General features: G+C 47.4%; 1 protein-coding gene across 5 annotated transcripts in view; it reads left to right on the plus strand.

Annotated features, from left to right (window-relative positions):
* The window catches only part of GALNT17 (polypeptide N-acetylgalactosaminyltransferase 17), a 421,721-nt gene that overhangs the window by 229,324 nt on the left and 179,000 nt on the right, over nt 1–13,397 (plus strand). For 4 of the 5 annotated variants that reach the window (XM_081090567.1, XM_081090568.1, XM_081090571.1 and 1 more), the window contains exons 4-5: nt 2,284–2,458; nt 5,533–5,730. In XM_081090567.1, the coding sequence (XP_080946693.1) occupies nt 2,284–2,458; nt 5,533–5,730 (373 nt within the window). The remainder of the gene's footprint in view (nt 1–2,283; nt 2,459–5,532; nt 5,731–13,397) is intronic. The other variant, XM_081090569.1, reaches the window with a different exon arrangement.

Genomic DNA, 13,397 nt, shown 5'->3' on the forward strand with positions numbered 1-13,397 from the left:
GTAATAAATGGTAGCACTTGGTTCTGAAACCAAGGCAGTCTGACTCCCAACCACATGCTATGCCTCGTTAGAGGTTTCTGCCACCTCCCCACCCAGGCTCCAGTTTTTTTCTCCTTTCTAAACAAATGCCTATATTAGTCTGCTAGGACTGCCATAGCAAAGTACCACAGATTGGGTGTCTTAACAGAATTTATTTTCTCATATTTCGGGAGGCTGGAAGTCCAGCCAAGATCAAGAAACCCTGTTGGCAGGGTTTCTTCTAAAGTCTCCTTGGTTTACAGGTAGCTGCCTGCCCACTGTGTCCTCACGTGGTCTGTCCTCTGTGTGCATGTCCCTGGTGGCTCTGTGTGTGTCCAAAATCTCCTTTTTTTGTTTTGCTTGAAATTATGTATTTTTACTTTTCAATTTAACATTCAATATTATATTAGTTTCAGGTGTATAGCATAGTGGTTAGACATTTATATAATTTATGAAGTGATTCCCCAGTAAGTCTAGTACCCACTCGGCATCACACATAGTACAATATTACTGACTAGAGGCCTGGTGCACAAAAATTTGTGCACTCAGGACGGTCCCTCAGCTCAGCCTGTGCCCTCTCGCAGTCTGGGACCCCTTGGGGGATGACCACATGCTGGCTTAGGCCCGCTCCCTGGGGGGATTGGGCCTAAGCTGGCAGTCAGACATCCCTCTGGCAGCCCGGGAGCCCTTGGGGGATGTCCACTTGCCTGCAGGGACCAGACCTAGTTGCAGTTGGACATCCTTAGCGCTGCTGAGGAGGCAGGAGAGGCTCCCACCACCATTGCTGTACTGGCAGCCGTCAGCCTGGCTTGTGGCTGAGCAGAGCTCCCCCTGTGGGAGCACACTGACCACCAGGGGGCAGCTCCTGCATTGAGCGTCTGCCCCCTGATGCTCAGTGTGTATCATAGTGACCAGTGATTCCCAGTCACTCTGCTGTTAGGGTCAATTTGCATATTTCCCTTTTATTATATAGGATTGTATTCCCTATGCTCTACTTTACATCCCCAAGATATAGTGTAACTACTAATTTGAACTTCTTAATCTCTTTATCTTTTTCAACCTTCTCTTATTTGCCAACCATCAGTTTGTTCTCTGTATCTATGAGTCCTTCTCTATTTTGTTTGTTCATTTATTTTGTTTTTCAGATTCCACATATCAGTAAAATTATATGGTAATTGTCTTTCTCTGTCTGACTTATTTTACTTAGCATAATGCCATCTAGGTCCATCCATGTTGTTGCAAATGGTAAGATTTAATCTTTTTCATGGCTGAGTAGTGTTCCGTTGTGTACATGTACCACATCTATATTCAATTGTCTATCATGGATACTTCTTGGCTATTATATATGAAATATTCTTTGTCTCTGGTGATAACCTTTGTTTTGTCTAGTGTAAGTATTGCTTTTCCAGCTTTTTTCAAAAATCCCACTTGCCTCCAACATTTGGTGATCGTTATGTACATAAAAGTATCAACCTTTAAGTCTGTGGAGTTGGGCCCATTTGGCCTGTGTTTCAACCCTTCCATTACTAGGTGTGTGACCTTGGTACAGGTTAGCATCCCTGAGACTGTCTCTTAATTTGTGAAGTGGAATTAATCTAGGTTAATAATTAATGGAATTAATCTGGCAACTTCCTAGGGTTGCTGTAAGGTTTAAGTTAGGTCATAGAAATAAAGCACTTTACACTACCTGCTCGTGCAGAAGGAGATGTAGGTCATCTCTGTGAGCACTGCTTCTGCCCATGGCGGCATGTTCATTACTTGGCAAAGATTTCCTTCACATCCTAAGACCAAAGCACCGACCCTGTTAACATTGCCTCTGGTGCATGACTATGTGTCTGGACCACTTCGGGTGTTTCCTATAAAAACCAGTGAATGTGCAGATGGAAATGCCCATCTAGCAGTTGACAAACAGGACCAGGGGACAGTGGGAGGACAGAGATGCTGGCCAGGGAAGGGCTGTGGGCCACAAAGACAATCAACCTCAGAGGACGCCTGCCAGCCTGCAGCAGTGGGTTCTAAAAGCCGGGCCTCACTTCTGTCCAGGTGTACAGCTCGGCTGCTGGAAGAACATTGCTGTCCTGGGCCGCTGTGTCGTAGATGTCTTCTGATTCACACTGACTGGGTTGTCACAATTTTCTACTAAAATCACCAACACGCAAACTTTTCTGCATTCTCAATTTCCTGAAGGTCTGTCGGCATTGCAGTGGGTTGGACATACGTTTGAGATGACATGTCATGGACCATCTTGTGTTTTGTCATTTACAGAGGAGCTGAAGGCCCCCTTAGAGGAGTACGTCCACAAACGCTACCCGGGGCTGGTGAAGGTGGTGCGCAATCAGAAACGGGAGGGCCTGATCCGAGCGCGCATTGAGGGCTGGAAGGCGGCCACCGGCCAGGTCACTGGCTTCTTTGATGCCCACGTGGAATTCACTGCTGGCTGGTAGGTCACGCGCTGAACCCTAGGGGTACTCAGGACCTGCAGTGAGGTCAGGAGGGGTTAGAGCAGCCGTGGGCAAACTACGGCCCGCGGGCCAGATTCGGTCCGTTTGAAATGAATAAAACTAAAAAAAAAAAAAGACCGCACCCTTTTATGTAATGATGTTTACTTTGAATTTATATTAGTTCACACAAACACTCCATCCATGCTTTTGTTCCGGCCCTCGGGTCCAGTTTAAGAACCCATTGTGGCCCTCGAGTCAAAAAGTTTGCCCACCCCTGGGTTAGAGTCTGGGAGGTAGGTGCCTGATTCCTCTGGGGCTCCTGGAAGAATGGAAAAGGGGTGGTTGGAAAAGAAGGTGAGACCATAGTCTGGCATAAAACTGGGAAGCAGGGAGAAATTTATCTGCTGTCTACTCAGTCCATCATTGTCATTGTCATAGGTCCCTTGTGATTCCTCGTTCTAGGCAGACACTGTGTCTCAACTTTCACCAAGTTGGCCTGTAGTAATCCTCTCAGCCTCCTGATGATGATAAAGATTTCTGTCTTGCCCATGTGGCAGGTCTGGCATGGGCTGTCTGTGGCTCTGCTCCACTTGTCCTCTGGACTCACCCCTGTCTAGGAAACACCACTTTTGTAGCTCAGAGAAAAGAATGCCGGCTGGACCTTGCAATGACTATGAAAGTGTCTGCTCTGTGGTGACATTGTCACTTCTGCTCACATCCCCCCGGTTAAAGCAAGTCACATGTCCAAGCTAAATATTGGTGTTGAGGGAGAGAGTACAGCCCTCTGCCGGGAGGCCCTGTGGGTCACATGGTAAGAGGCAGGGTTTTTCCTGGAAGGGGAAGCAAATTACTAGGAACAGTGGTGCACACTATCCCTGACGAGATGAAACTGCTCACTTCACAAGCATTCTTTGAACACAGTCTCCTGTCCCCATGCTCAGTAAACCATCCAGAGAGAAACTGAGCTGGATGCTTCTCAGTGCGTGGCACCAGGCAACCTGGGGGAAGTGTGGTCCATTTAAGGAGACAGTGGGGCTTTGGGTTTGGGGCTGAACCAGACCACCTGGGTTAGAAGCCTGGTTCTGCCACCAGGTGGCTATGTGGCCTGGGGCAAGTGACTTAACCTCCCTGGACCTCCATTTCCTCATTTGTAAAATGATGACCATACTATGTATTTAATGGGATTATTGTGAGATTTAAATTAGCCAGCACATGTGACATGTTTAGAGTGGCGCCTAGCTGGTAGTGAGTAATCAATAAATATGAACCGTCATTAGCTTATTAGGAAAAATATGTGTTCATAGATTAACAAAGGCAGCCTGTAATCAGAGTGACATGGATAAGGTGGAGAAGATGGTCTAAGAGTTGAGAAGGAGGAGAGAGCCTTTCTACTGGGGGTAATTAGGGAAGGCTTCTTGGAAGAGGCGGCACATGATCTAATAAGTCTCGGTAGGTAGCCAGACTTCCTGCCAGTGGCAGAAGGGCATTCCCAGAGGAGAGCAGCGTGAGAGAAGACTAGGAGGGGACAAAGAACTGAAGCGTGTCTCGACCTCAACTTAGATGGTGTGTGCAGAAGTATTGGAGGCAGTAAATGGTCCAGCGTATATTTTATTGCTCATTTTAAATAGAAAGATGAGGTGAGCCAGCAGGTAATTCAATAGCTGCAAATGAAAAGAGATGGGATGTAGGCCGAGCATTCTCATCATTCTTCCAAATAATGCAGAGGAATGGTATTTCACTTGACTCTTTTCCGGAGCCTGTGCCCCATGTTAAGCGGGGAGATTAATGCCTGGCTTGTGAGAGCCATCTTCTTCCGGAATGTGGGAAGGAGCCCTGCCTGCATCTGCTGCGGAGACACACACTGGCAGGGTGACTTACCATCTGCTTTCTCCCAAGCCAGCAGGGCTACACCTAGAACCTGGAGCCTTCAAACTTCAGAGGGAAGGCAGGGGAGGGTCTGGAGTGGGGGGCAGGGGGAAGAGATCAACCAAAAGCATAACCAATAGATACATTCACTAGGGCAGTGGTTCTCAACCTTCCTCATGCCGCGACCCTTTAATACAGTTCCTCATGTTGTGGTGACCCCCAACCATAAAATTATTTTTGTGGCTACTGCATAACTGTAATTTTGCTACTGTAAACAGTATGTAATTATATATGTGTTTTCCGATGGTCTTAGGCGAACCCTGTGAAAGGGTCTTTCGGCCCCCAAAGGGGTCTCGACCCACAGGTTGAGAACCGCTGCACGAGGGGCTGAGGGCATGTACTGGGGGGTGGGGCTGGCCGGGGAGAGGTCAATGGGGAAAAAAGGAGACCTATGTAATACTTTAAACAAGAAACAAAAACAAAAACAAAGGAACAAAAAAACCTGGAGCCAGGTCACTGCCTACCTCCTAGTGCAGTTCTGAGGGGCAGGCTCTCTGGGAGGCAGGAATCTGCCTGCGTTTGCATTTAATTCATCCATCCGGTCAGCCATTGCTAACCAATTCAATTAGATCCCTTTTAAGAAATCAATTAAATAATCAATTAAAACAGCTGAAATAGTCACACACATACACAAAGCAGCTAGCGAAATGCTTATTAAAACCAGGCCATTAAGGACAGAAGTGACCTATTTTGGGAAAGGGAATTCAGCTCCTGCAGAAAATACAAGAGGCATCTACCAGTGCCCTGAGGGGGAACTGAAGCCGCTATGTAAAACTGTAATGCGATGCAAAGCATAGAGTCGGATGGCCTTGCTTCGGCCTACTCGGCCTACTCGGCCTACTCGGCAGGTATAAAAGACAGACTGGCACTTTCTGAATTCTTGCTCCAGGCCTCTCCTGCAGGCATCAGCATGGTAGCATCCCACTTGGCGAGGGCCTGAGCTGCGTGGCAGGGCGCTCACTTACAGCTGCACGATCCAACTGGGGCAGGCCGCTTGGGAGCCTCAGTTTGCACCCCGAGTTCCAGCCTGCCAGAGCCCATCCATGAGCTACATTGCTGCTGTTCATTTCCTGCCACCCGGGCGTCTGTGCCCGTTGAGGTGTGGGCTACTCAGGAGAGAGACTTTATTTCTACTTCTCTGTTTCAGGGCCGAGCCGGTTCTCTCCCGAATCCAGGAGAACCGGAAGCGGGTGATCCTCCCGTCCATCGACAACATCAAGCAGGACACCTTTGAGGTGCAGCGGTACGAGAACTCGGCCCACGGGTACAGCTGGGAGCTGTGGTGCATGTACATCAGCCCCCCGAAAGACTGGTGGGACGCCGGAGACCCTTCTCTCCCCATCAGGTCTGTGGCAGGCACGCTCTGGTGGCCTTGAGTCCCAAATCCCAGAGGACAGAGGAGCCAGGGGAGGAGGCTAGGGGACACCCTGGGGTGGGGCAGTGGTGTGTAAACGCTGCTTTAGGAATTTTGGGTGTCCTGCCATCGCAGCATTTGGATCCTTTAGCTACAGTTTTCAAGAGCAGCTTCTTAAACAGAGATCCTGAAAGACTGAATTGATGGTGTTACACAGGGTGTGAAAGCCCCCTTTCTGAGACCCCCAAAGGGGGCTCTTGCTGTTCAGCACAAGCTTTATTCAATGGTTCTATCCATAATTAAAAGTGGGCATATGAAAAAAAATAATTCAGTGGCCAGAGAATGGGGAAGCAGAAGCATATTCTGGTTTTGGCTTGGGGCAGAGAAGTTGTGTATCCACGAGCGTAGAAAAGGGGTGGTCTAGGCAAATAAGGGAGAGGAATATTCATGATCTTTCTGGGAATGGGGTGGTGGTTTTCCCCAGAATCAGGCTTCCACCTCTTTTCTGTTGTTCTTTGTGGTCCCTTCTGGTTTTCCTCATGGTGAATATCAGTTGTCATGGTGCTCCAGGAGCCTGCGGAGCGGGATCCTTCTGGAGGTCGAGGGGAGAACCACCTTTTTGCCTTTTCCAGCTGGCAGAGGTTGTCCTCACTCCTTGGCTCATGACTGCATCACATCCCTTCCCCCTCTTCCTTCGTCACATGGCCTTCTTCTTTCTTTGACTTTCTTGCCTACCCTTATGATGGCATTTGGGGTGCACATGAGTACTCCAGGATAATCCCCCCATCTCAAGATCCTTAATTACATATGCCCAGTACTTTTCCCCATATAAAGTAACATGTACAGGTGGCTATTTTTTTTTGCCGGGCGGCTGGGTGGTGGGGGGGTGGAGGGGGGCAGGGTGGTGAAGGGGGGTGCACGGGGGAGGGTCATTATTCAGCCAGCCACAAATGCCCTGACTTTTCAATTAAGAAGATACTCGAGTTATAGTTCAGTAGTGTTTGTGATTTCTAATTGAGGCCAAACTGACTTAAACCTTCGTGGTTCTGTCTTACGTTAGAGGAGAGGGGAGAAGTGTTCTCACTTGGTCCTAGTTTTAGGGCACTGTTGGTATAAAGAGGGATCACAAGAAGGAATAATGGAAGAGCAGTGAGAACACTTTACAGGTAGCCATGAAGTTCTTTCTCAGTTTACAAATTTTTAATAAACAAGAGTTAGATTGCAAGATGTACAGAACCCCCCATCCTCTGCCCCATCCTATCTAATAAAAGAGAAACATGGTAATTAGCATACGTTCGTGACTCTTCCCATTGGCTAATCAGCGAGATATGCAAATTAACTGCCAGCCAAGATGGCGGCCGGCAGCCAGGCAGCTTGAAGCTAACATGAGGCTTGCTTGCTTCAGTGACGGAGGAAACCAACGTTCCCTGCCTGCCTTGCCGGCCTCTGAGCTTGCAGTTTGAAACATTGTTATAAATATAGAAGCTAAACAAAACCCCAGAACCCTGCTTTCAGCCAGCCGGAATCTCAGAGCTGGAGTTGATACAGTGTTTCGATTATAGAACCCAAACAAACCATATACCTACTTTCAGTAGCAGAGGCCTCAGAGCTGGAGCCAGAGCTAAAGCTGGCCCAGAATAAAAAAAAGAAAAAAGAAAAAAAGGAGCAGTTGGGAGCTTTAGTCACCCGCCAGCCTGAAAACAGCCCTCAGCTCCTCACCCAGACTGGCCAGGCACCCCAGTGGGGACCCCCACCCTGATCCAGGACACCCTTCAAGGGCAAACCAGCCGGCCCCCACCCGTGCACCAGGCCTCTATCCCATATAGTTAAAGGGTAATATGCCTCCCAGCACTGGGATCAGCGGAGCCACGAGGCCTCCCGGCACTGGGATCAGCATGACAGGGGGCAGCGCCCAAACCCCCTGATCGCCCTGTGGCTCTGTGTGTGACAGGGGGCGGGGCCACAACCTCCCTATCAGCCCTGCTCTGTTCGTGACAAGGGAAGGCGCCCCAACCCCCTGATCCGCCCTGCTCTGTACGTGACAGGGGGGAGCTCTCCAACCCCTTGATGGGCCGTGCTCTGTGCTTGACAGGGGGTGGCGCCGCAACCTCCCCATCGACCCTGCCTTGAGTGTGACAGGGGACAGTGCCCCAACCCCCCAATTGGCCCTACCCTGCGTGTGACTGAGGGTGGCATCGCAACCTCCCGATCCACCCTGCTCTGTGCATGACAGGAGGCGGCGCCCCAACTCCCCAGTTGACCCTGCTCTGAGCCCAACCAGGGGCTGCACCTAGGGATTGGGCCTGCCCTCTGCCACCCAGGAGCAGGCCTAAGCCAGCAGGTCGTTATCTCCCGAGGGGTCCCAGACTGCGAGAGGGCACAGGCCGGGCTGAGGGACCCCCCCCCCCTTCCCCCTAGTGCACAAATTTTTGTGCACCGGGCCTCTAGGCTATAATAATAAAAGCATAATATGTTAATTAGACTAGACAGCCAAACAACCTTCCAGATGTCATTCCAGACGTCCTTCTGGATGAAGCCACCATGGTGAGGGCTGAGGCAGAGGCAGTTAGGGGTGATCAGGCAGGCAGGCAAGCAGGGCAACCAGGGAGGCAGGCAAGTGGTTTGGGGTAATCAGGAAGGCAGGCAGAGGGGCTAGGGGTGATCAGGCAGGCAGGCAGGCAAGCAGTTAGGAGCCAGTGGTCCCAGATTGCGAGAGGGATGTCCAGCAGTTGATCATCCCCCGAGGGATCCTGGATTGCGAGAGGGTGCAGGCCAGGCTGAGGGACCCCTTCCTCCCATGCATGAATTTTGAACATTTCTAGTGTTCTTATATTTTCCTGCTCAAATTGAAAGCTGAAGAACTGCATTAGAGTAGAGCCACCTATGGGCAAAGCTGTGTAACAAGGAAGGCAGCCTTTTGGGCCAATAAATTTCTCAGCCAGAGATGCCTCCATGGCTCATTCCCATCCCAACCTAGATATTCACTGTCTTCATGTGATGCTACAGGGCCACACTCTTGGCTCCCTACAAATAATAATGTAGATTCATCTCTAAGGTGTCATCTGAGAACCAAAGCATAACCTTTGGGACATTTAAAAGCTAATGGGTGAGATACTACCTCACACCATTTGGACGGTTACTATTAACAGCAACAACAGAAAAGAACAAGTGTCGGCAAGGATGTGGAGAAATTGGAAACTTGTGCACTGTAGGTGGGAATATAAATAGTGTAATCACTGTGGAAAACAGTTTCTACAAAAATTAAAAATAGAGTGGCCGTATGATCCAGCAATTCCACTGCTGGATATAAACCCAAGAGAGTTGAAAGCAGTCTCTCAAACAGATACTCATACAGTACACCCATCTTCATAGCAGCATTGTTCACAATAGTCACAATGTGGAACATAATGTGGTACGTATATGCAATGGAATACTATTCAGTCTTTAAAAAGGAAGGAAATTCTGACACATACAACAGCATGGATGAATCTTGCTAAATAAAATATGCTAAATAAAATAAATCAGTCACCAAAAGACAAAACTATGATTTCGCTCATATGAGGTATCTAAAATAGCCAAATGCATAGAGACAGATAGTACAGTGGTGGTTGCCAGGGGCTGGGGTGAGGGAGGAATGGGGAGTTGTTACTTAATGGGCACAGAGTTTCAGCTTTGCAAGATGAAAACAGTTGTGGAAATTGGTTGCACAATAACATAACTACACTTAACACTTCTGAACTGTACATGTAAAAATGGTTAAGAGAGTAAATTTTATGTCATGTGTATTTTACCATGATTACAACAAATGAATGTGGAGTGCTTCGAGACCCCTTGGCTCTCAGAGTTTGAAGGAATGAAGTTCAAATGATTGGCTGACATGCAGTGAGTTTCAGATTTTTGGCCAAATGTTGCTTCCTCCATGACATACAGGAAGGCTGACCTCTGGCCTTGATAAATAAGGGAGTGAATGAGGTTGTGACAGGGGTGTTAGTGACAGAGAGAAAGAAGTAACTATAGTGCAGTGCTGTGGGTGCCCGGAAAACACGCTGTCTCTGTATATATAACGCACTAAAGCAAAAATTTGGCTTGTATTTTATGAGCTAGGGCAACATTAACAGATGATGAATAGGCATTTTTAAAAGACTAGAAAATAGAGTCATGATCATGAATCATTAATTCACATGCATTTCTGATGTACAAAATAGAATCACATACCAATGATCTCTTTTTAATGTACCATCACTTATAAAATGCTTAATCTGTTTGTAGTTGATGGAGATATTTAATTGTAGGAAGGAGTTTTTATGGCCCTTCTGATGTTATTAAGCAGATACAATATGATTCATAAACATTAGGACATGGTGGTCCCCCCCCCCCCGGCTCCCCCACGGTCCTGTTATTTGAATAGTAATGACTTTATTCTGGCAAAGGATGGGAGGAGAAGAGCTTTTTTGCAATCCAAATGGCATCAACATGGATGGTCTTTGTATAAGAGCCTTCTCAGTAGGCAACATAAAGCAGGAGATTTCGCATTAAGGGAATATGTTTCCGTTCTGTTTTACTTCTTCCTCTCTTTCTTCCTATATAACTTCTGCTTGGCACACAGCTCTTTCCCGAAGGTTTTCTATTTTAACTCCGCTCGCCTTTGTGTGCACCAGAGTTTCAGGTGCAGAGGGTGGGCAGTTGCCATTAAAGAGGACAGAGCTAAGTGTAAGGCATGGGGATGGGAACTGAAGAACTCAGGCCCCCCAGGGAGGTGCCAGTCCATGTGACGGTGCTGGGGACACAGGGCCGGCGGTATCAGGTCCTGAGACGTGTAAGAAAAGACACAAATCCCTATCATTTCATAAAACCTCCGAATTCTCAGTGTTGGCAATAAATCCCTCTTCTTCCAGACAACATGTTTCCAGACTGGATTTGACCACGAGGGTCCCTGAAATTGATTGTTAGTCTACACGGGCTGCTTTGGGGACCTTTGACATTCCCAGGACAGCCTGACTTCATACCTCTCACACTGGGAGCTGTGGGTACTTGCGATTTGTGGCATTATTGTGGGGCTGAGGGATTGGGGGGAAGTGTGGCTCAAAGCTACAGGAGAACCATGGCTGGACTTCCTGGAGCTTGAGTGAAGGCATGAGAGATCCCCCTGCTGCCTCCATTGGGTGCCCAGTCCTCTGCCTGTGGCTGAGATTGCTAAAGACTTTGAGAAGAGTTGACCCAGCTCTTGCCTCTGTGCAGAGAAGGCTCCCAAATCTATGTCTTAATTAAGCCCTAATTTTTCACCAAAATGGCATCATCTCCAATGTTACATTGAAATCCTATCAGTAGATCAGTTGAGCTTAAACTTTTTTGATTCAAGGACCTCTCTGATAATGTAATGAAAGCCAGAGACCCTATCACCCTGAATGTGGCTAAACTGACACAACTTTGTATATAGTTTTATGAAGTTTATGGGTGCCTTGAAGCCACCCTCCTAATGTTCCACTGGGCTTATCTTCAGAATGACTGCTAGATAGTTCTACTTTCCCAGTTGGAGAGTCTTTCTTTACCATTTTTTTTTTAATCACCCACTTGTCTATATGCTTTATGAAGCCAGGACTGTGGTTATTTCATTTGCATCCCCAGGACTTAATGAGTACCTGGATGCCTGACAGCTGAGGCTCAGAATAGAGGTCAGGGTTAGTGAACCATGAGGAAGAGGGTAAGATTGCTTAGAGGTACATTAGAGAAGGAGAAAGAAAACCCAAATATTTCTGGGTGAAGGGAGCCTTCATAAGGGGGACTGACAAGTACTGAGTGCTCAGAGAGATATGGGGACAACCAGAGCCTCAGTGGCATAAAGATTTAATAACAGGCCCTGGCCGGTGTGGCTCAGTTGGTTGAGCATTATCCCATGCACCAAAAGGTTGCTAGTTCAATTCCCCATCTGGGCACATGCCCAGGTTGTGGGTTTGATACCTGGTCGGGGTGCGTGTAGGACGCAACTGACTGGTGTTCCTCTTTCTTTCCCTCTCCCTTCCTCTCTCTCTCAAATCAGTAAAACTTTTTTTAAAAAGTATCCAATAAAGGAAGACTACAAGCACCATTTGGTTTAAGGGATTATCTGGGCATAATCTTAGTAAAACCATCATAATATAGTATGTGGGTCTGAAGCTGGATGGCAGTGGGTGGAGAAATGAATTGGACATGAAGAGGTGAGGAAAGTGAGGGTGGATTATACTTCTGAGATGTTTGAGGGAGACTTGGGGAGGGTTAGAAACTGTGGATGGAGTGACAAGATGGAGTGGCATGTTTTATGTTTTTTTGTTTTGTTTTTTAAGAATGGGAGACACCCAACAAGTACCTCTGGCACAATGAGCAACTAGAACCCAGGGTTTATATTTCTAAAACCCCAGTTGCTTTGCTTTCCTCCTGTTGCATTTAACTTGTTTAGCACAATGAATCCTTCTCTTCCCTCCAGCAAGTCCCATGATGTTTCTTATTACACTTGGGTAATGAAAATCCTAGGGTCACTTTAAGTCACAAACCAGCCTCAATTCGTTATTGAAATTGCCCTCCTCTCCCTCAGCTGTGGTCTGCTGCTCGCTGACCCTCGCAGAGGAAGAGGGGCTGGAGCCCTTATTCTTTTTCTCCCTCATCCATCTTTCTCTTGGGAAGTGCAGTGTCTGACTCCACGGGGGCCCCGTGGGGTGAGGTGGGGGAGAGAAGGGGTAGGAAGATTCTTGTTTGATCGACACTGTCTTACAATGGTTTTGAGCTCTCCGGGGCAGCAGGTGGGTAAAGCTGGTTTTTCCCTTGGACACATGGAAGGTATTTTGATGGCTCCGTGTGGGCTGGGACTCCCGCTCAGCTGGTCCCTCCCAGGTTCCCCCCGCGCCCCCCCCCCCCCACCTTGGCGTCCATACCCTCTTGCTGCTAGGATCTCCTCACTCCAGCAAGCCACTGCCTTCTTTTCCTAATTAATTAATTAATTGGTTCTATTACAACATTTCCTAATTAAGTAGTATTCCAGTGCATACATAGAGCACATTTGTTATCCATCTATTTTTTCCCAGCTCTATTGAGGTATGTACAAAAGAGTTGTATCTATTTAAGATGTACAACGTGATGTTTTGGTATGCATATAATATGAAATGATTATCATAGGCAAGCTAATCAACACATTCATCACCTCACATGGTTATCTTTTTTTTTTTTTTTACGGTGACAACACTTATGATCTACTCTTTTAGCAAATTTCAGGTATACAATATGTTGTTATTAACTATAGTCACCATGCTGTAACATCAGGTTTCCAGAACTTATTCATCTTGTAAATTCAAGTTTGTACCCTTTGACCAGCACCACCCCTCTCCCCGCTGCAAGCCCCTGGCAGCCACCACCCAGCTCTCTATTTCTATGAGTTCAACTCCGTAAGATTACACATAGATTAGATCTGGCTTATTTCACTCAGCATCATGCTCTCCAAGTCCATCCATATTTTCCCAAATGGCAGGATTCCCTTTTTAGAAGCTGAGTAGTATTCCGTGTGTGCGGAGAGCACGTTTCTTACCCATTCTTCTACTGGAGAACACTTAGGTGGTTTTTTTATATTCTTGTATGCCACCATCTTGGACATCCCTTTTTTTGTTATGTTTCATTGCTAATGTTTTTAATTG

Source organism: Myotis nattereri, assembly GCF_964212035.1.
Source record: "Myotis nattereri genome assembly, chromosome: 4".
Taxonomy (NCBI): domain Eukaryota; kingdom Metazoa; phylum Chordata; class Mammalia; order Chiroptera; family Vespertilionidae; genus Myotis; species Myotis nattereri.